This window comes from Curcuma longa, chromosome 11 (genome assembly GCF_044706935.1).
Source record: "Curcuma longa cultivar G26 ecotype Majalengka, Jawa Barat chromosome 11, ITB_CL_G26_1.1, whole genome shotgun sequence".
Classification (NCBI taxonomy): Eukaryota; Viridiplantae; Streptophyta; class Magnoliopsida; order Zingiberales; family Zingiberaceae; genus Curcuma; species Curcuma longa.
In genome coordinates, this window is record NC_133871.1 from 18,114,045 (window position 1) to 18,137,484 (window position 23,440).

The 23,440-nt window shown below is 38.1% G+C and overlaps 3 protein-coding genes across 5 annotated transcripts; all 3 read right to left on the minus strand.

Annotated features, from left to right (window-relative positions):
* Positions 1-245: 245 nt before the first annotated feature.
* On the minus strand, positions 246-4,832 carry LOC141840967 (putative galacturonosyltransferase 9). Of its 2 annotated transcripts, XM_074729079.1 has the most exons (3): positions 3,464-4,832; positions 616-939; positions 246-352 (listed from the first exon to the last, which is right to left on the minus strand). In XM_074729079.1, the coding sequence occupies exons 1-2, from the start codon at positions 4,727-4,729 to the stop codon at positions 661-663; spliced, it is 1,545 nt and encodes a 514-aa protein (XP_074585180.1). In that variant the 5' UTR covers positions 4,730-4,832; the 3' UTR covers positions 246-352; positions 616-660. The 2 variants fall into 2 exon arrangements, with proteins under 2 accessions (XP_074585180.1, XP_074585179.1); XM_074729078.1 differs by lacking the exon at positions 246-352 and having other exon boundaries at positions 415-939.
* A 343-nt stretch (positions 4,833-5,175) lies between these two features.
* Positions 5,176-11,121, minus strand: LOC141840687 (cullin-3A-like). The gene is made up of 2 exons (XM_074728737.1): positions 10,734-11,121; positions 5,176-7,353 (listed from the first exon to the last, which is right to left on the minus strand). The coding sequence occupies exons 1-2, from the start codon at positions 10,892-10,894 to the stop codon at positions 5,316-5,318; spliced, it is 2,199 nt and encodes a 732-aa protein (XP_074584838.1). The 5' UTR covers positions 10,895-11,121; the 3' UTR covers positions 5,176-5,315.
* A 1,374-nt stretch (positions 11,122-12,495) lies between these two features.
* On the minus strand, positions 12,496-20,262 carry LOC141840440 (receptor-like serine/threonine-protein kinase NCRK). 2 transcript variants are annotated; one of them, XM_074728422.1, is made up of 10 exons: positions 19,941-20,262; positions 19,563-19,691; positions 19,341-19,448; positions 18,644-18,751; positions 18,097-18,369; positions 16,432-16,673; positions 15,755-16,054; positions 15,209-15,445; positions 14,190-14,417; positions 12,496-13,088 (listed from the first exon to the last, which is right to left on the minus strand). In XM_074728422.1, exons 2-10 carry the CDS (start codon positions 19,630-19,632, stop codon positions 12,756-12,758), a joined length of 1,899 nt encoding a protein of 632 aa, XP_074584523.1. In that variant the 5' UTR covers positions 19,633-19,691; positions 19,941-20,262; the 3' UTR covers positions 12,496-12,755. The 2 variants fall into 2 exon arrangements, with proteins under 2 accessions (XP_074584523.1, XP_074584524.1); XM_074728423.1 differs by having other exon boundaries at positions 19,935-20,262.
* Positions 20,263-23,440: the final 3,178 nt, after the last annotated feature.

Sequence of the window (23,440 nt, forward strand, 5' to 3'; positions counted from 1 at the left end):
ATCAAATTCATACACAAACACTTCTAAACTACTGGTGTTTATGTTTTTTTTAAAAAAAAGTATTTTTAAATTACCATCCTATAGATTTGACATAATATAAAGAATAACTTAAATCTCACTTTTTTATGGAGCTCGACCATTTTATAATTTAATTAAAACGTTAATCTAACAAATGAGTTTTTTTATGTTTAATATACCACAGTAAATATTTATAAAAATATATTTACATAAAAATAAACACGTGTATTATTCTAACACTTACTTCCCGAAAATAAGAAAATAAAATTATACATATATACAATGCTGACCTTGTTGTCCAGAAAATAGTTATTCTGGCACGAACAGTTCTTCACTGTAAGAAACCAACAGAATTGTTAGTGAACAATACGTATTACAGCAGTATGCTTTTAAAAATAGGAGGAAAAAATTTGACATTTTCAAAGCATAATAATAATAATAAAACAAACTTATTGCCTGTTGGCATAAGTAGTTACTCATACCTGAGGTTATACATATCAATGCCAATAGAAAGGAGCTATGAGATATATATAAATCTACAAAGTGGAAGAGACAAAAAGAAAAGAAAACATTGGTAAATGCTATAATAACTTGCACCTTTCTGAGTACCAACTCTAGATCAGTTCTCCGAATCATCTTTGATTAAAGGCCAAAGTTGCAAAGTTGGAGAAAATCCATTTCACTGTCGACGTACTTTGTCCAGAGATGCTTGTATTGGTTTAGGGCCACATCTAGCCATGGTTTCATGTTACCATCGAAATGAATGACCGCTGCATTCTGAATCTCGTCAAGACTTATGCTAGGGTTGTAACCGAGACCTAGAACATGCCATGTCTTATCCAGTGGTTTTGTTGTAGTGTAGAAGGTGGCTAGTCCTGCTGGAAGAACTGATGCTTGATCCCAAAGAGTTCCATCCTCATTCTGTCATAGTGAGCATTAATACAAATTCCAATACAGGTATTCATTCGAAACATGTGTTAAAATTGGCTTATAGTTCACAGGCTGGTTTACTGGGTGGAAACTGATAAGAGGAGGGGGAGGAAAAGAGCCACAAAGTTGCATATGCTCCATCAGGAATCAAATATACATCTTTGTGCCACTTTGCCGCTCCCTACTACTGTCTTTCTGCCCAAGTAAATTCAGTCTAAGAATTCAATTCGGATAACAAATGCATAAACCACCTGGGCAATAAGCTAGAGGAACAATATTGTCATACAGTTTCTGTAAACAAACAAAACAAAAAAGAACAAAAAATATGCCTGTTGTTAACTGAAAAAAAAAATCACAGTAAAAGGAATTCTTCGCTAACTAAAAATAGATTTGTCATAATTAACAAAGTTTTCCCTATGATCATAAAAGATAGTTATAGGCGTCTTATTATGATTTTACATTCTTATATCTTGAAACATGGAAAATAAAAGAGCATGGAAACAGCATGTAACAACTATATTGAGTTAATTTGAATAAGACAAATCATTATATCCCACAACTCATTCTAGAGGTCATAACATGTGGTTTTAGGTTCACAATTCAACATATCAAAAATACTGCCGATAGGATCATCTCTGTAGAAGCACAAGGAGGCTCAATCCAACTTAGGATGTTAAGGCACTTAGCCAAATAGTCCCTTGATACAAGGACACCCAGGACTTCACTACTTATGACAACCATATGGGATTAAATGGAGGAGGTGGATCTCATTACTCTCTTATGATCCCTTAGTCCAGCATTGCCAGGGTGAGGGACTAACTGGATATCAAGTTGATGCCTAAGGAAGTCCAATCAAACCCTTCCCAAATGGCATTAAACTTAGCTGGAGAGTAAATTGATACTCAAGCATGACCAAGAATCTTACTTAACCATGTGGGACTACAAGGACGAGTTGACTCATATTACCTCTCTGGGTCTCCTTGCAATAGAAAAGATGCATTTATGAAAGAACCAAACATGTAATAGAGTATAACAAGATATATGAAAACTGTTATGACATTATTTGTGCAACAATTGTTCGGTACAGCAAAACCATTTCATGTTCATATGGTCTTTATAGTGTCTTTTTAAAGATTTGATTGAGCATAAGCTCTAAAAGGTGCTATCTATTTATCATAGTTCAACAAAAGATTTGAAAATTTTAACCTTAGCGCCTGGAAGCATGGGGACAGACAGACTGAGGATCCAATTTCAAGCATTCCATCAGTGTGTTAGGCATGTTAAGCAATATGATGCAAGTTACAAGGTGAAACAAACTTATAAAATATTCTCGATCTTCTCCATTTTACTATGCCTTCTTCATTTTCCACACATGCTTCTTCTTCTTCCTCTTCCCCAATCCAATCTGTTTCTTGTTCACTAATCTCCTCCTCCCTCTGCTCTTTTTTCCTCACACTATTCCTCTTTACAGTTATTGTTGGTTGAAAAGAATAAGAGATTAGGATGAGATAAAAACCTTAGGGAAGAAGAAACTAGTTGACGGAGGAGGATGTGGGAGCAAGACATGAAGATTAAAGAAGCTAAAATCGGAAACTAAAAATGTCCAGGTGCCAAGCAAGCCTATGTATGAAGAATATGAGGGTTGGATAACAATGTCCAGGTGATGCAAGCCTCACTACACATTTCAAGAATGGAGAGTGAATATGAGAAGAGATGCTCTCAAAGATGTAGAGGCCACCTAGAACATGAATGCTAGAGATAGCCAAGCCACTTATGTTGCACATGTGAGGAGTTGCAGTGCTAGTGTTCAAATTTGGTAGAGCAACATTAATTCTCTAATAAGAAACTCGTCTAAAACTTGAGAGATTTGAAGCTTCTTCAACCATCTCAATCGAATATCAATTTGTTGAATCGACCTTAATTCAATAGTCAGCCTTCGTGCTAACAAACAAGTACACATCAAGTGGTACATACTCCAAGGATAAGAGAAGAACTAATATTCTTATTGGAAAAGTGATATCAAGGTGGTCCAACTGTCTCCTTGAATGTTGTACATTATCTAAAATCATAAAGAAGTGTTGAACCTTAAATGTTGTAGAAGTAGAGAAAGATCAAACAAAGATTTAATCATTCAAGGAGCTGGGAGTTATGCAAAGTCAACTGATATGTGATAATTAGATAAGATGGACAAGAATGAAGGCCATACAATTTCTAATTTATTGCAGAAAAAAATCATATTCCAGCAAGTAAATTGGTGTTTTTTCAGTACCATAATCAAATTTATATGATCTATGAATTGCTAAGATAAGTACAAAAGTGAGCAATCGGAAACACAATAAGATAAATAATATCTAAGTTTGATCTCAACTATAGCAAGAAGGGAAAAGGCTATATAGTGCATCAGAGCCACACGCGGACAAAAGGGTTCTAATAGGAGCAAAAAGAAGGAACCAATTAAATTCAAATAATAACAGTATGATGCTGTGCAGAAACACTCAAAGGAAGGAATTCTCACCAGGATCTGGTACTCGTGGAATTGCTCAGTGCATTTCTCCCTTCTCCAGGCATCAAGGTCGAAGACGTTAACTCCATAGGCCCAAGCACACGCCCGCGAGCTGAACCGTTTCTGAACTAGAGGATTTGAGAAGTTCAAATACCTGTTATACCTCTTGAAACCCCCGAAGCACGTTTCCACAGCGCCGTTCACCATCCCATCCAGATCGACACTCCAGAGGCCTGCCAGATCCTTCTGCACCACCACATCATCCTCCAGGAGAACGATCCGTCTCAGCTTAGGGAACATTTGTGGCAGGTAGAACCTCAGGTAATGGAGCACCGACAGGTCCCGCCGCCCACCCTCCAGCATCCTCACAACCGGCGAATAGGAGGCGTTCCAGAACCTAAACTCGGCGACAGACCTCACCTCCACCTTGGCACCGCCAGTGGCCGGCCGGCGAACGAACCAGACCTGCATAGCGGCCAGGTACATGGGGTCGGTGATGACGTGGAAAACGTGCTTCCAGGGCTCCTTCGCATTCTTGATGGCGGAGTTGACCACTACAGAGACGGCGATGACATTGTCGGATAAGATGGCGTAGTGGTAGAGTTCGGGATCGGCCGGGGCAGCCGCAGCAGCGTGGCGGTATGTCTCGGGATGGGCGATCCTCTCCTCCATGAGGCGCATGGCGAGGCAGTGGAGGCTCTTGGGCGTGGATCCCGCGGCGATAGAACCAGCGAGGGCTCCGAGCTTCTTGGCTCGGTGGAGCTGCTCGCGGACGGCAAAAATGGTATCGCGAAGCTTCTGGATCTTGATCTGGGTATCGAATGCCTCCTTGGACTCCGCAACGAGCTGGCGGGCGAACTTGACGCGGTCCTTGGCCTCCTTCTCGATGGTGCGCAGTGCGTCCTCATCGTCGAAGACGGTGCCTTCGAGTCGGAGGGAGAGGTCAGAGAGGGAATCGGCGAGGCCCTCGAAGACGCGGAGCTGGCGGGAGGAGTCGAGTTTAAGGCGGCGGGCGTAGGCGGCGTAGGCGGTGGCGAGGACGGAGTGGTCGGCGGCCTGGCGGTAGATCAGGTCGACGCGGGCGCGGATGGGGTCGGAGGCGAGGAATCGACCGCGGAGAGCGGAGGTGGGCGAATAGCGGGAGGGGGATGAAGGGGAGGAGAGGAAGGCGGAGAGGGCGGCAAGGAAGAGGAGGGTGAAGAGGGCGGAGGCAAAGACCTTGTAGGAGAAGAAGGCGCGGAAGTTGGCGGAGGGGCGGGCGGGGCGGATTCCGGCCATGCCCGAAGTGGCTAGCGATCGATGGGCGATGGAATCGACCAGATCTGACAAATAGGCGACACTTCGTGGTGGTTTTCACGCGATAACTTTGGACACCGACAGAAGGAGTTCCGAGGATGAGTGCATTCCTAACTAACGGTCTAACAGCATTTTAATTTAATCTTATTGCGACAGAACTTTTTTTTAAAAAAAAACAAACAAACAAATCGCCCATGTGTCAATATAAAATAATAATTTAATAATAATATAAATAATAATTTAATAATAATATAAATAATAATTTAATAATAATCATCTCTGTGAGTGTGGTAAGAATAACGCCCAAGAGTTAGTCGAGAGCTACGAAAAATATACTCAACTTTGTGGTCCAAAACAAATGCAGATTATGATCATGAGGGAAAAGAAAACCAGAGAAGAGCAGAAATCAGAAAATTTTGCAGTAGATCAGACAAATGAAGTTACATAAACCTATAACAGAAAGTATCGACATGAGTTCATGAGGAAAACATCGACAGGAATTTTGATACTGAATAATATCAAACACAGTAGTAGCAAGATGTGAATTGCCGAGAAGCCCATGCGGCATTCAAGCAAGATAGCGGTACAGTTTCCTGTCTGCTTTATCCCTTTCTAAGAACTCTCGCTCGATGAGAGACTCGATTCTTTTCTTTATCACCACTGGGTTTGGCAGGAATCGAGATTGCAGTTGTGAAGTGACTTCAGTTACTATCGTATTATGATCTAACACCCTTCTGGATTTCATAATCCTCACGATTGCAGCTTCGATCTGAGGTTTTCGGTCTTCTTCGACTCTTTGGCGCGTCTCCTGCTTCTCAGGCTCTGACTCCTTTTGCGCGGCCACAGTACCTATCTTTACCTTGATGAACTTGCATGTGAACTTGTCATTGAAGTAGAAAGCATCATCTTCGGCTATGTCTTTGCTCATCGGCTCCTTGCGGAGGACATTCTTACCTTTGACACAAGCGAGAGATTGAAGACAGCGCTTCAGATCAGAAGCTGGGATTTCTGTGGCCTGCTCAATTTCTTTGTATGACAACCGTTCCACAGAATTGAACAACATGAGAATACACATTTGGTAGGTTGAAACATTCAGCTCGTGCTTCTGGCCCTTGCCAAATGTTGCTTTGATGTCTGCTGTGCCCATATTTGTTTGCCATGTCAATCTCCGCCCAGTATGAGTTCCAAGATAATATGTTCGGAACTTCTCACATATGCCAATAATTTCAGGTGGAAGATTGCAGGGTGGACTAGGCTGTGTCGGCCATGAACCAGTCGTGAGAACTTGCACGGCGAGGGTCGGGCCATCTCCAATCTCAGCATGTTGACTTGCATAGAACCCTTGCAAAGTATCCACAGATGTCTTCATGTCGGTAAACATGCCTTCCAATTTTGAAGTAAACTGATATCCACATTCTGTCTTGAGCTTAACGATCATACTTCTTTCCACATCATCAGAGACGGTTTTTCCAGAAAGAAGCCTCTTTGCCAAATGTTGTTTGTAGTACTTCTCAAATACGTCCTTCTCCTGCAAATAGCGGAACAACATCATCACTTTGTCCAACACAACCTCCACATCCTCTTCAGTTACGCCTTTCAGCCCTTTACGGAGCTTATCGTCAACATAAAGGGAAATGAACTCAGGGGACCGGTTGTTCAGGTTGATGAAGTATTCGAATGAAGAGTTCAAAGCATTTTGGAAGGTTTTGTCATTGTTAAATGATTTGCTGATGATCATATCATATTTATCCTTCTCATCCAACAGATGTTGAACAAAGTCCACTGGATCCTTTAATTTTTCAGGGTCACTAACTAACTGCCTTCCAGTTTCTCGTAGGTGGGCAGTCATTACATCTCTAATTGTTGAAAGCCCATCAGTGACACGGTGAAACAAACTGTACATCCTTGCCAAATCTTCATACTTGTCATCTACAAGCATATTCACAAGACCAGAATTCTCCATGTGAACCAGTCTCTGCATGTGGTTGGCAATCATCTCCCCCTCTACTACACTAGTTATTTTCACTTCACTTGCACTGTCTAGGTAGTGGGAGACCCTTTCTGTTTCTTCGCTGAGTCGTTTCTCAGCTTTCCTCAGGTACTCACCACAATCACAGCATTCTATGAGTTGCTGGGACTCACCACTGTAAAAACTAGCAGAAACTTCTAAAAATGGCTTCTCAAAATCTTCTTGGTACACAGGTCCAAGGTCCATCAACATTTTTGTTATATTCCTCATAAGTCCTCGGTTAATTACCTCACCTTTTCTCTCCCTGTGTATAAGGTCAAGGAGTGTATCCAGTAACCTGGACTGAATTTTACTGGAATGAATGATGTTATCTCTCCAGAGATTCAACCCAAGATCATGAACAGGTGTCCTGCCGCTAGAGGGTACAAATGTCCTATCCATGTACATCATTATGTCACGGATCATCTGCAATGCCTTATTGTGCTCTCCCCACTTTCTGTCGAGCTCCTCTAGAAATAAACTTCCTTGAGCATCTTCTATTGATTTTGCAATTTCCTTTAGGTGCCCTGTCATAGTGGTTACAAGTCCAGAGTAAAGTTTTTCTCCGTACTTGTGGAGCACCATATTGTAAGCATTCCTGAAGTCAAGGAACCAAAAACTTGACATGAGAGAAATAAAATAAAAGACGTGTCCCCTCAAATTCTCTTGAAGGGAATTTACACCATGTCATAACAAAATGTCTAAGGAAATAGTAATAGTGCCAAAACCAATTGATCATGTAGTAATATTTAGCACACACATAGTGTCTTTTTGATGAACTAAAATCAATATATTCATGATGGAGTAAAGATTTAAATTGGACTGGCAGCTGAAGGATTGAGTGTAAGGCAACCCCAAATAGGTGGGACAAAAAATGGCTTGATGATGATATGATATAAAGGATGACCAAAGCTTTAATAGCCATGTTTTCCATGCCAATCTGGCATGATTGTTATTAGTCTAAGCATTTTCCATGTTGATAACCAACTAAAGGTGGAGTTATTATTTAAGTTGGATTGACATATCAAGGGTGAGTGTAGATTTAATAGATATATTTTAGTCATGCTTCCATGTCAATTGGGCATGTGCTTCATAAAATTCAAATGAATAAAAGCACAAAGGGAGACACATAAAGATAATCAAATGGACATAATTCTAGTAGCCAATGACCACCTTTTTTATACTGATGAACATTTGTAAAGAACTTGGACAAGTTAAGAAATAAGAAATGGACCATTTTCATTTGATGAGAAGATGGATCAACATTTTGGCTCAAGATATTAAAAAATGAAATGAAAAGTTAAAAAAGAAAATGTAAAATAATATGAAACGGAGTAAGCTAAATCATGTGACAAAATATATAATTTATTGCCCTTCGATTGATGATATTGCAAACTCTAATATAATATTACCGAGCTGACCGCATAAGGCGCTACAAACTCACACGTAGCTATATACTGCCAATAACACCAAACCATAATTTCATAACCATCGGTCTCAAGGTCTTAAAATACATATCTAAATGGTATGCACCATATAGTGCATATGTAAAATGCATTCAGTATTAAATATTAGAGAAACATCTATACTGATTTCCAAAATATTATCACTTGCAAGAAAACAGTTTAAATTAATAGTTACAAGTACAGCTTTAACTATTGTCTTTCTTTGGTAAAATTAATTTATATTTCAATGTTTTTAGGTGAAATGACTTAACAAGTTGCTGGGCAAAATGTGTCTTTTATTGCAGAAGCTTAGCTACTACTTATTTAGAGTTGTACCTCTATTCTAACATTCAAATCATTCATATAGCTTTAATTCTGTTTATACAAGGTTACATTGAGATTTTGAATAACAATACTAACATAGCCTTGTTCTTTGGATGCCTTATGATTTGATTGTGTTGGGATCAATTAGACAGATCATGCAAGTTCCATATTTATGGTCTCATGTATAAAGTTCCAAGTATGTTACTTACAACATGTATGAAGTTTGACTAGTCAGACATGGTAATCTACCCAATTATCACAAGCTACAGGCCTTGTAAGTACCATTTTGTAATGTTTAGTGTTGGATAAGTTAAATGGTTATGTGAGTTTCACTTTCGGAGTGATTGTCTGATGCTGGGCTGTTTAACGTAATTTCATTGATAGCTAAAAATACAAGTTAAAGTTGTCTTCACCTATTGTCACTAAAAGATGAAGGAAATAAGGAGAGGAGAGAATGTGAGGAGTTTTACAGAAGACCCAGAACTCTGTTGTTTTCCAATGGGTTCTCTCTGTCCCTGTGGATATAAAAGTATTGTGGACAGTTTGTATCCATTAGTGACTGAAAATAAACAACTATTTAGTAAACACAATTTGCACATTGTTTGGTGGTATCCATTAGTGACTTTGCATTTTCTGTATGCATGTATCATTGTTTATAAGATGACAATGAGTGGTGATTTTTAACTTTCTGATAAGCTAAGCCTCAAATTGACCAAATTATCTTGTTCTAAACCATGGAAGATCTTGAAACAAAAAAAGCAAATCAATAAACCTCACCAATCCACTCATATAGGCCCACAGAAATCAGATGACTATGCAGATGTGTCCACAGTAAGGAACTTTGAACATCATCATTAGGTGGATAAAAAAAAAAAATCTAAATAGAACTTGTGTGATCTATGTTTCTGTTTCAACAGTTATGCCCTTTCTGATGTTTTAAGGATATATTGTCTGTAACATCAAGAATAGTGACACTCATACAGTCTATAGTGAGATGTACAGGAGTTGGTTTGCAAGACAATCAACTCATTTTACATGAAAATCCACTTCTGTTGTTTCATGCATTTACCCCTCAGATTATATGCAACTTATTTATCAATCTAATATTACTTAACAATGTTATGACTTATGACATATCCCATAATCAGCAGTAAGCAAAATCACTGTGAATTAACAATAACTGAATAATCCAAAATGATCAAAAACCAAAACAGACAAAATGTTAATGATTTAATGTGCATACATATGACAGTACAGACTATATCAAATATAGAGAGGACCGACAATGATGAGTAAACAAAAAGGACCAAATGCGAGAACAAGGCATATCGGCCTGAAAAAAAAAATACATCAATTAATTAAAATTAAGCAAAGTTAATTTTGATCCTAATTTATGTTAATTAAGAACTAAGAGCCAACAAAATAGAATCCAATTTAAGTATATTAAAGAGGAAAAATATGTGTTAGACTTTCTCTAATAAAAAGACTCAACCTGATTAAAGTCTGATCTAGACACAGTAATACAAAATAAACCATACACAAATTTTAATAGGATTAGACTTTCTCTAATAAAATGATCCAACCTAACTCTGATCTAGACAATGTCACAGAATAAATCATACACTGAAATCAGCTAGAAGTGGTAATAACTAACATGCAAAAACATGTAATATGAAACAGAGACGTAGAATAAAAAATTCAACGTCTAAGCCAAAGAATCCCAGGTACTTGCTGCAGCAAATAAAAAGCTTAAATCGAGTGATACCAATTTCATTCATTTTCAGGAAAATCCTAAAGCGTACTTGTACACTCAACAGCTAGCTTAATTGATTAAGGCCGTCCCATTGATAAAATATCACTGACAATCAAGGAAGGCTAAGAGTGAATACGATCATGAGAAAAATGGCTGCATACCAATACTCTAAAACGGATGATATTCACCCCACTCTGTACTCATCAGCAAATGTTACGAACTCGCTACTGACTTTCATGGCGATGGTATGCGTACAGTGACAATAAACCAGTGTTATATAACCATCTGAGAGCTTCCAGTTTCCCAGAATTCTAGTAATAACCTAGGTCGGGTTTCAATTTTAAACAAAAAATCTCATTCTGGCGGGAAAAAAGTATATATCTATACAATAATTAACGAAATGGATAAGAAGACCGATGGAGGGGATGAACCAAAAAAGTAACGAGATCGCTGAACCTGTACAGCTCCTCAAAGCTGAGGCCGCTTGCGTTGTGGTTGTAAATCTCGTGGATGGCATGCTCCAGCACCTTCCATGTCCGTTCGGCGTACTTGGGATCGATCTCCACCCGGTGCTTGAACGCTTCGATCTTGAAGGTCCGCCTCTTCTGCGCGCTCATCCTCGCCGCGGTGGTTTGCCGTGAGTTGCCGCCCCCTTTTCGTCGAATTTATTGATGGAGACCGCCTCCGGTGGCCCTCGATCAAACCTAGGCCTTGACAAAGGTCAATCGGTTACCTGCCGCCGGGAGGAAACGCGCGCTGCAGGGATCGAAGGCTAGGGTTTGAAGAAGAGGGAGGGAGGGCGACGAGAGGAGGAAGAGAGAGAAAGGGGGAGGAGAGAAAGAAATGGGGGCGAAGAATAAAGTAAAGTAAATTTCTGTGTGTTGAGCTTTTTTATATAAATGTAATATATCTTTCTTTATTTTACTAATTGACCCTTCTCCTCTCTCCTTCCTTTCCCTTCTATAAATGTACTTTATCTTTCTATATTGAAAAAAAAAAATACATCCCAAGATACTTTATTGTTTCTTGCATAACTTTTTTTTTTAAGAAAAACAAAATCTATCTGTAAATCAATTTTAATTCTTTTTCGTCTTCTCAAAATGGACAAAATGAACTTTCTTTTCCTTCATTATCTCGGAGGATATACTTAAATCAAATATCACTTCAACAATTTTACTCCGTTGTAATTAACTAGGCTATACCCCAAAGATTATGTTTTGTTATCTCCATATACACATATTGTTTCATTTATGTAAATTCATCAACTTTTTCATAAGCGATCACATCTATGTCTCCTCATGCTACGATACAATAATAAAACATTTTTTTAAGATCAAATTGATTGTTTTTAAAATTAATTTGATGAATTAAATATCTAAATTATAAAAAATAATAACATTTATTCTAAAAATGGCTTTAAATTAAGGGTGTAATCGAACCGAGCTGAGCCGAACAGTAAGAGGCTCGAGCTCGAGCTCGGTTCGTTTTTTCTAAACTCGAGTTTGGTTCGAGTTCGATTCGAGCTTTAATTCTTAAGCTCGAGCTTGGCTCATAATGAAGTTAAATAGTTCGCGAATGGTTCGAGCTCGGTTCGAAAAAGGCTCGTTTAAAGTTAAACGAGTTTAGTTCGAGCTCGGTTCGAAAATAGCTCGTTTAAAAATTAAACGAGCTTAGTTCGAGTTTGGCTCGTTATATATATATATATATATATATATATATATGCGAGTTTCTTAACAAACACGTTCGTGAACCTTTAAACGAACATGTTCGCGAACACGTTCGTGAACCTTTAAACGAACATGTTCGTGAGCTCACGAACCAAATACTGTTAAGCTTGAGCTCAGCTCGATAATATTTTCAAGCTCGAAATCAGGCTTGAGCTCGACTCGTTAACTTAATCGAATGAACTCAAACGAACTTTTTTTCGAACCGAGACTCGAATAGCTCGTAAGCAGCTTGGCTCGTTTACATCCCTACTTTAAATCAAATAATTAGGTATGCATTTAAATCAAAATGTTCCTTATAATATAATACTTAATTTCCAAAGCAAACTATTAGTAAAACTATAGTAAAATATAAACAATAATAACAAAATAATTGGTACTCTTTAGTTTGGCATTTGAGAAGAAATTTTATTGTTTTTTATTCCATAATTTTTAAAACGACTTAAAGTATTTTTTTTAAAAATTAATCCATCTAGATAAAGAGAAATACAATGTGTACAATGTAATGCGGCACCCTTTTGATATTAATAAAAAATAACAATATTCCCTTCAATGACTTTAAACAGGAATGCCTCATTCTAAACCTTTCCCCAAACAAATAAAAAATTATCGTAGGACATCTAAGAACAGAAAAAAAAAATCATTCCTATTGCTAGTTTCAACTCCTATGATTGGAGGGACGGATTGGTTCTTTCAGCTGCGATCCATAATCTCATTGTGCCTCCAACTTCATTTGGTATATGTTGCACAAGTTTCATCCAACTGTTTCAACATGGAACAGGGAGGAAGGTGCCATATTTGCCAGTGTAAAGTACTCAAAACAAGGCTTGAACAAGTCCACAATTTCGTCGTCTTCCGAAGACCTCCGACTCCACGAGTTTGATCTCGACGGTATCAGTCTATCAGTATGCTCTATCTCCAACTCTATTTGGTGCTCTCTGCACAAGTGCAGTTGTTCAATTGGTATCGACAAGGAACAGGGAGGATGCGATCGAGCAGAGCTCACTCCACTTGGTTCATGTCCTCCAATTGTAACTGCTGTACTTTGAAATAGGCTGGATTCCCTGGTGCTGGGGGCGTATGAACTCTGTAGAGATGCAAAACAAAATTATGTGAAGCAAGATAATTTTCTCCCCTTTCTTTTGAGTTTAGTTTGGTTCATGGGATGCAATGGAAGGAAATAACTATTCCTAAGAAAGGAAATGGAATAAATCAACTTCTTAATTTGGTTCATGGAACAGAGTTTCTTGAGTTTGGTGCATAGAGATATTATAAGGAATAAATAGGAAATAGTTTTTCATATGATAAAATATCTCTAAATGAAATATTTTCTTTGACTTGTTTAGCTCACAATATGTTTGATCTAATTCAACCAATCTACCCTGCACAATAGGTTCAACCAGTGTGTTGGTCTATGTATAATCGATATATGCCTTCAACTTGATCATACAACTATTTCAGAATATTATGATTCAGTCATGCAGAAATGAGATGAATCAGAAACAAACTGGATCTCTATGTGTGTTCACAAGAATATATCTTTTAATGGTTAATAATAATCCTATTTAAAATTGTATAGAAGTTTGGTAGAAGTTTAATTTAACTTGATTCAATTCCTAGTTTATAATGTGGTTTATTTCCTACTTTGATTGAGTCCTTCTAGGTAATGGTTGGAGTCTTTTATTAATTATCTTTTGCGTACAAAATAAAGACTCCAACCATTCAATGAAAGAAATAATTTTTGGGTAATATTAAAGACTCCAATGATCTTTTGACTCCTAGAACTCAATCTCTCATATTAATCATCTTTTGCGTAATAATATTTCCTCTTCATGTGTTTTAGTTGTTCTTTATGAGATTGTTTACTTTCTCTGTGATATTGTTTCTCTAGCGTTGCATCAAATAGTAGCAGATAATTTTGATGGTTTGTTGTGTTGCATTAATATGCCTATGTGGATTCCTAAATCTCTAAAACTAAGAGAATATATATTGACAAAAAAGATCGATGCTCGTAAAGCAATAATGTATAAAATATAATAAGTAGCTGAATTTTGTTTGTATGAGGAAAATAGTTGCATCACATAAGGAAAGAAGAATGCATGAATTGTGAATTGTGAAAGACGGTGTATTCATACGTAGCAAGAGTTTCCAAACACATGTTAGATAACGAAGAAAGTGAATTATTTACCCACTGAAGACTTGTCAGCATATTTCTCTTTCTAGATTTTCCAGGAGCAATTGTTAAAAGAATCTGAACAACTTCACTCATCGTTGGTCTTGAATCTGGATCCCATTGCAAGCATTCTCTTGCTAAATGAGCCATTATTTGCATTTCTTCTTCAGGGAACTTTCCTCTTAGGACTGGGTCCGGTAGCTCAGAGACAACTAGTTTACTATCCCGAAGACGACTTGTTGCCTGCAGTCATATATAAGATCAAAAATGACTTGCATTTTCATTGATGATAATTGAGTCCTTTAAATCTCACGAAGTTGGTTCTCAAAATGCTCGACTAAAGTAAGACGATGCATTTACCATGCCATGATAGCAATAACTGGTAAGTTGACCTACTTGCTCTTATTTACATTGTTAATAAAAACCTAGTCCCCTTTTGATCTTACAATGTTGTTTCTCCAATATGTGCAACCAAAACAATCCAATGCTTTTACTGTGCAACAAGGACAATTACCAGAAATGCTAATCTACTCGGTTATTTCAATCTATAACAGCTAGGAATATCTGTGTTTTAATTTATGGAATGGGACTAGGATCTCCCAAGCTCAGGAAAAAGAGAGCTCAGAATTCACCAATGGAAAAACTTGACAAGTAAAGAAGACAATGCATTTACCATGCCATGATTGCAATAACTGGTAAGTTGACCTACTTGCTTTTTCACGTTGTTAATCAAAACCTAGTCCCCTTTTGATCTTACAATGTTGTCTCTCCAACATGTGCAACTAAAACAATCCAATGCTTTTACTGTGCAACAAGGACAATTATCAGAAATGTTAACCTACTCGGTTATTTCAATCTATAACAGCCAGGAATATATGTGTTTTTATTTATGGACTGGGACTAGGATCTCCCAAACTCAGGAAAAAGAGAACTCAGAATTCACCAATGGAAAAACTTGACAAGTAAAGCTTGTTTAATGCTAAATATGCTCAAATTCTAAAAATAGAATGGTGTATGATGCTTGAGAAACTTACCCATATCACAAGGCTATCTTCTCCTTTATTTGTAGCTTTAAAAATAGGTCTGCGACCAGTGATCAACTCAAGAATAACCACTCCAAAGCTAAATACATCTGACTTTTGCGATGCTTTTCCAACGATGGCATACTCCGGTGCGAAATACCCAAATGTCCCTAGCATTCTTGCAGGAGAACTGGAAGAACTAGTAAGATCATCTGTCATTAGTTGTTTAGCCATACCAAGATCAGTTATCTGCAAGATGAGAGAAAATTGTCCATTCAAACATCAAACAGAACTGAAAGTTGTATGACCAATGAAAATAAAGCAAGCATGAAAAATTTAAGTCCAACAACATTTCAGCAATGATGAATCAATTGGATATTTATTTTGCATACATAATGGTAACTGCATGAAGAAACAAATTCAGTTTGGATTTGATTAAATGGATTTTTTATGTCATTGAGCTCTGTCTCACAATGCTGAATATCTTCATTAAAAAGGAAATCAAGCTGAGGAAAAAAAAAGCTAACCATGTTTGGTAGTGCAAGGAAACTTGCTCACCTTAGCCCTATAATTGTCATCCAAAAGAATGTTGGTGCTTTTGATGTCTCTATGCAGAATCCTGGGAGCAGCTGCTTCATGAAGATATTCCAAACCCTTTGCAGCACCTAATGCAATTTGCACACGTGTTTCCCAGTCCATTGCTTCTTTCCCTTGTTTTGTATCTAAACTGTCTCTCAAGTTCCCATTGGACATATACTCAAATACCAAGAGCCTCTCTAATTGCCTTCCTTGGTTTTCTATACAGTACCCAAGCAAAAGCACCACATGACAATGGTTGAACCTCAATATGAGTTCAATCTGTACAAAGAAGGTTGCAAAAATTAAAAATGAGAAATCGACACCAACTATCAGTGACTTTCATTCCCCAATTTGCTACATGTGAAAAAATATTTAAAAAAAAAGAGATTGTAAGAGATTTTTAGAGATAAGCTAGGACATTTATTTTATATAGAACTGGTTTTATTGACGATTTGAAAACAGGTTGATCCTTATTAGTCAAGAGTCTGAGTTTTAGGGGATACACATGCTGCATCAACTTTGATCACCAACACAACTAGATGCCAAAATCTATAATGAATATAATAATAATAAATTCTGCAATTTATTACACCATCACTAATATGATTAGATCACTGGCCAGTACTAGGAAATATAAAACTGTATTCAAACAATACCTCATGTAAAAACTCAGGATCAATTTCTGACCCTCGTAATGGTCTTAATTTCTTTATAGCAACCATTCTTCCATCCTTTAACTCGCCACGATAGACATTGCTGCTCCCTCCAATCCCTATGAGGTTATCATTTGAGAATCCTTTACTTGCTTGCTCCAGTTCGACATAGGAAAATTGGATAACTACACTGGATAAAGTTCCCTTTCCACTTCCAAACATGAAAGGAAGTTTTTGTATGATTTCTGCAACATAGAAAATTTTCCCATCAGTGACAAGCCAGTAGTTAGGTGCAAGAGCAAAAACACATTGAAACTGAAATGATAAGTGACATTTCGAAGTGAACTTTGCTAGCAAAAGAGGTGGCTTCGGATTATCTTAATCAACAACACATCAATGCCCTAGTTTAGGCTGACATGGAAGTTTGCACTCCTTCCAGGCAGTGTTCATAGCTCCATGCCTTGATGATTGCTTCACCAATAGTTCTCTACTCCTACAAATCTTGCCTTACAACCCTGCATTCTAGCACTCATCTTGCCAACTGAATCTCAACCACCAAGTCAATTGGCGATCAAGCTACAAGGTCGTTCACTCCCTGTTGTTACATTGGGCTGCCTAGGGACTCCGAGAAGTTGGATGATGGTTGGCTGTTGACCCCCTCGATTCCTTGAACTGTTCATTTTTGCTTGTCTAGGCATCTTCTTTTGGTCTCCCACCGCAATGACTAATGGCTAATTGGTCCTATTGCACTAGTTTGGTCCTCCCCACCATACCCCATTGGTGATTTTAAGTGATATGTTGTTGTGCCCCTGCTATCCTAGCATGTATTTAGCTTATTTACAATTGGATAGGCCTTTTGGCCTCCCCTTTCTTCTTTAAAAAGTCCCCACGTGAAGAGTTGTGGATTAATCATGAGAGTTTATATATACAAGAGTGAACTACTATTAGCTCAGGATTATGCATTTTAGCTTGGATTTAATCCTTTTGGACTAGTGGTTGAGTCTAAAAAAAATTAATGGGCTCTTTTATAGGGAGAATGTAACAGTTGACAAGCAAATTTGGCAACGTTTCAGTCCAATATCTCTTGTTGCGGTGTGACTGTGATGCCCTAACTTACACTACATGGAGAGTTGTTGACTAATGAAGGAGGATCATATATTAATTTTAACTTGGGGGTTAAGCTATTTAAGCTAATGATTGGGCCAAAGAAATTTAATGAATCACTTCTAACATTTGGGCGAGTCATGACAACAAGCCATGTCAGCCCCAACTATTACATGGATCTTATCCCCATTAGACTCTATTTATCATTATACAGTAATATTTAGATCTCTTAGCTCATTTTTAATTATCTTAATTATAATTTCTTGTTTCTTTTTTAATATCTCAGTATAGTTGTAAATGTACAGTAAAAAATATGTGGAAATAAATGTCCTATCGATCAGTCACTATTGTGAATTTAGTGGGGCATTTTGTAGAATTGATTAAATTAACTTTGCTCTATATGCATGCGAGAATAATTAGGTTGTTGACAAGAGATTAACAGAACTTGACTTCCAGCAGGTCTCTAATCGCAAGAAGCTAAGGAAGAACCATAACCAATGAACTGGATGAATAATTTTGTACTAGTGTTCCAAATGGGGAATTAAGTGAAAGTTTACACTTTACCTGAGATAGGTTTGAGGAAGAAACATGTTTTGCTTTGACATGGCTGAAATTGACCAGATCGATGACTTATCAAGTTTGCTGAACTGTTATAACTCATATCCTTTACTGATGGAATTTGTGATAGTTGCAAGGGAAGTCTATTGTTGCAACAGAAACAGTACGTAGACAAAGCCAGCAATGCAACAGTTGCAAATACAGCACACAGAAGTACAATGATCAAAAGAGCTTTCTTAGAGAGATGTTTGTTTGAGACTGCAGGTGTTCCTGCCAGATCTATATAAGACACAGAAGAAGCAATATAATTACATAAGCCAAAGATAATAAGGATTTTAATTCCTAATATAAAATTAAGCGAACTAAATGTATTAAGATAACATACTATTAAATATCTGTTCTCACAAATTATCAGCTTCGTCAAGCTGTGATCGTGTCAACTGTTTGGTGTTGGTTATTTCTTCCCAAATATTATCCATTGAGTGAATTTCAGTTTGAGTTATCTTTAAGCTGCAGCAGAGAGAATTTTAATTGGACAGATGAGAAAAGTTACCTAAGGTGCAATTGCAGGAAGAGAAATTAGTGTTATGAAGAATGTTCTGAGGGACTTGACGGTCAAGTGTTGCACGAGAGCAATTCCATGTCATTCTATCTGTACCTCCTGTCAGTGCAAAACTTAATAATTAAAATGACATTCTTTTGCAGTAAAAACACATAGAACTTTTAAGCTCTTGAAATCAACAATTTTGTTGCTTGTCGTGTTTATCTTGAAAAGTATAGAAATACACATGCTCCTACTATTACTTTATTCATCAAACAAACAAACTGATTGATCCAGACATTTCAATAGGAATTTGTTCTGGAGTTTGGAACAAATCCCCATCAATCTAATATATAACACAGTTGATTCTATAGATGTTTTGATTTTATGTATGAACCATGAATCCCTTCTTGCCATAAATACAAGACAAATCTGCCTCAAGAAACCTATTAGCACGAGAAGTGAATGGAATCTAAAATTGCATGTGACATGGAAACCACATGTTAAACTTATATCCACTCAAGCTGGTTGCCTTTCTATTCTTTGGATATTGTCAGCAGTAATGATTCAAAGCCTATCTATAATCCAGTTAATAGTGTGAATAGAATCAACCAATTTCTAGTTTTATTAGAAAGTCTTGAATAGATTTCACAAACCATAAATGCAAACACATAGTTTAATTAGAAAGTCTTGCATAGGCTGCACATACCATAAATGCAACTGCAAGAGGAGGAATTAAATGCAGGAGCATTTTCAAGAGGATCAGCATCGCAAATGCACGTCCACTTTAGACTGTCCTGTTGAGCCAATGGACTCTCTGTGAACAAACAATAGGCAACCAAATTTAGTGGCACATCAACCCAAGACCAAAAACAAAGGATGAATTGAATCACCCCATAACTCTTGCAATTGACGACAAACTTAGACTAACCACAAGTTGTGAGCTGGATCAACAGAATCCCACTAATACAAGCCAAGGCTACTCTCCAGTGTAATTCCATCAACTTAGTTCCAACACTTCGTTTGGTGAGACATCAAACCCTACACTTCCATCAAGTGTCTGTATAAAGATAGACAATTATTTAGCACAAACAGTGAAACAACAACCTGTAACACTAATCATTGACTAAGATCTTTGTTTCTTTCATCTTGCACCATGATCATTCATAGAAAAACGGTCAAATTTTGAGATGAACTATTCCAAATTACCCAAATCAGAATTTATGACAGAAAATAGACTAGATGTAATCTTGAGCAATAGGGTTCCAAAGAGAGAACGGAAAAGAGGTCACTAAATTCGAACTGTTACTGAGAATTTCTCCGCCGAATCGGGAGCTTGCGGAGAGGCATCTCGAGAAGGAATGCGTCAGGCGGAGTGGCCGATAGCTGCCCTAATCGAAGAGGAAGCGGAAGCTTTCTGGAATCGCCGGAGGCCGCAATCGATGAAGCGAGGGAGGGCAGAGTGAAGAAGGAACTGGAACGGGCTCCGGTCACCGACTTGATAGCGACGGATCGAGTGTGAATTACTGATTCAGAACCCCCTCCGATCGAACAAAACAACAATGAAAGAAATAATAAAAACGAAAACAAATCTAAAAATCCTTCCGAAGTGTTCAAACTTCGAACTGCTCGACGGTCTCCTCTCTCTCTCACGCTTTGTTGTGGCGAAATAATAATTTTTCGTACGAATTTAATGGAATCACAAAGATGAACTTGTTAGAATGACGTCGTATAAGAACATTTTTTAAAATAAAAAAAATGGATCCGAAAACGATGACGATCAGACTGGGCCGAGCCTATAATCGCCGACTTGATAATCAATGAAAATTTTTTTACAGGATGAGATCATTTTAAAATTAATCGATCCGTATTAATTGAAAAAAATATATATAAAGCAAATGAATGAAACTTGCTATAACTGCAACAAAAGGATGAAATTTATCATCCTCAATAGCTTTACGAAGTCCATTTCATGATCATGATCATTACGAAATAGGATATTATATCGACTTTACTAAGATTCAACCTTTATCTATTAAAAACTTATAACAAATCTTACTTCATTAACAATAGCTGCTCGTTATAAGAATTTTTTTTTTTATAATGATAAACATGCTCATTAGCATCTTTTAATGTAAACAGGAGGCTCCAGTATCCAAGGAGAAGGAAGCAACTTCCCAGGTCAATAAACCGCCAACATGCAACAACCAAATGAATGGCCATCTTGTATGTTTGCGGCCCCTCAGTTAGTCTTAGAAACCAATTCAGAATACTCGAGAAGCACATACAACGGCCATGTGCCATTTCGTTCATTAGAAACTATACTCACAGTTAGGGAATGTCCTACGTTTCTTAACTTTCTGATGTTTTCGTTCATTAGAAACTATACTCACAGCTGGGGACTTTCTGATGATGAGCACAAACTTATTAAAACTCATAAAATCTATATATATCTCTAAAATAATATAATATTATTCACTTTTAATTCAAATCCTCATAATTTTATTTTTAAACTTTGTCCAAAAGGTTTTGTATCACTATAGATATCTCCATCTTATAATTCGTACTACATATACCTGTTTTGATACTACTGTTAAATCTGATGGAATTCACATTTATCTCTAAAACGGTATGATATTGACTACTTTGGACCCACATTCTCATGAGTTTTATTTTTATATTTTACCCAAAAGACCTCATACCAAGTCCAATCATTCCTTTGTGAGGATCCTCATATAGACCTGCTCTAATGCCTAGTTTACTTGGAGGTGCGGAAAGAGAAACCGTGGAAAAATTTCCTTTGCATCCATGCATCCCTCGTTTACCTGTAGGAAAGAAAGGAACTTTCATCCGTCCGCGGATGATTTTTCCGTCAAAATCTATCCCCGTCGGGCGGAAACACAACGGACGGATCGTCTCCTTGACGGACGCTCGACACAAATTGGTCGAGCGAGATCCGCAGCACGCCGCGCTGCCCGCCACGCCGGGATCGTCTCGCGGAGCGCCCGTGCGAACGCCACCGGCTTGCCTAACGCCACCGGCGAGGAGAGAAAGGTCGGCGAGGACGTCGCGGGGGCGAATCCGAAGCATAGGCATAGCGGTTCGGTCGATGGATCGTCGTCGGCGGTGTCGCTGAAGAGGGAACCGGCGTTTGGAGAAGTGATGGAGGGGAAGAAGGCTATGACGCAGGAGCAGCTTGCGGAGCTCGCCGTCGTTGATCCTAAGAGAGCCAAAAGGTGAGTCCTTTAGGAGTTTTTACCTAAAATTAGCTTGCTTCTCTTTTTATGGTTTTTCTTCGTTCAACTTTTTCTTTCATTCTTTAGCCTCTGAGGTTTTTAGAGTAACATTGGTTTGTTGATTTCATCTTTTTCAGTTGGAAGTGTTCAATAAGTCGAAGAACAGACCTAAGGATATGTTTCTGGCCTCTCTGTAGACGGCGCGTTCTGTTGGATCTAAAGAATGTCCATATCTCCACAATGGCATGATATTGTCCACTTTGGGCCTAAGCCCTCATGGTTTTGTTCTTGGGCTCTCCCCAAAAGGCCTCATGCCAATGAAGATACTTTCCATCCTTTTAACCCCATGATCTTTTCCATGTACTTTAGATGTGGGACTATGTTTGCACCCTTGCAACCCAACAATCCCCCCCTCAAACAAAGGACCACTGGAAGCTCCCCTACCATTTCTCATGGTCCGGCTGCCATTTCTCATGGTCCGGCTGCCATGTCCCTCATGGTCCGGCTGCCATGCCCCTCATGGTCCGGCTGCCATTTCTCATGGTCCGGCTGCCATGTCCACATGGTCCGGCTGCCATGTCCCTCATGGTCCGGCTGCCATGTCCCTCATGGTCCGAGCCTCCCCTACTTCCTTTGTTTTTAAGGTTCAAAGCACATGGTTAGATCTAGATCATGGCTCATCCGGCGGTTAGTCCGGTGAAGAGCGGCCTCGCTCTGATATCAATTGTTGGGTCTAAAGAATGTCCATATCTCCACAATGGCATGATATTGTCCACTTTGGGCCTAAGCCCTCATGGTTTTGTTCTTGGGCTCTCCCCAAAAGGCCTCATGCCAATGAAGATACTTTCCATCCTTTTAACCCCATGATCTTTTCCATGTACTTTAGATGTGGGACTATGTTTGCACCCTTGCAACCCAACACGTTCGCCTGCGGAGGAGAAGACAGCGGCGACGGCACGCGTCCTCTGTTTACTCTGCGCGGAGGAGAAGACCACGGAGATTTCCTTTCTCTCCCCTTAGGGATTTATTTTCCCTAGGGATTCCTTTCTTTTCTTCATCCGTTTTAGGTTCAAACTCTCATAGTTTTATTTTTGAATTTTATCCATAAGATCTCATATTAATATAGATATCTCAATCTTATAATTCTAGAATTTTTTCATATATTTCTAATATAAAATTTTAATTGTATCCAACAAAATTACCTTACTAGCTTTTGAGCATATGATTTTATGCAAGAATTTGCTAGTCATCTGATATCTTTTGAAAATCGTTATAAGTATTTTTTTGTTCAGATGTAGATATCACATAACTACGTATATAAACTTGAAGTGAGGATGCTGTTCTATATCCTCCTTTAGTATGCATTTATATTGGTTCAAACAGATGTTTCATCTCTGTGTTTGACAATCTAGTGCTTCATCAATTTAAAATTTTTAGTCGCTTTATACAAAATGAACACTATTAGTGTTCTAGAGTAGATCTATATATCCAAATTTAAAAGTTAAATAAAAATAATCATGTACAACTAGCACATGGTCATTTTGAATTATTTTCTTATTTTTGGAAGTATAAG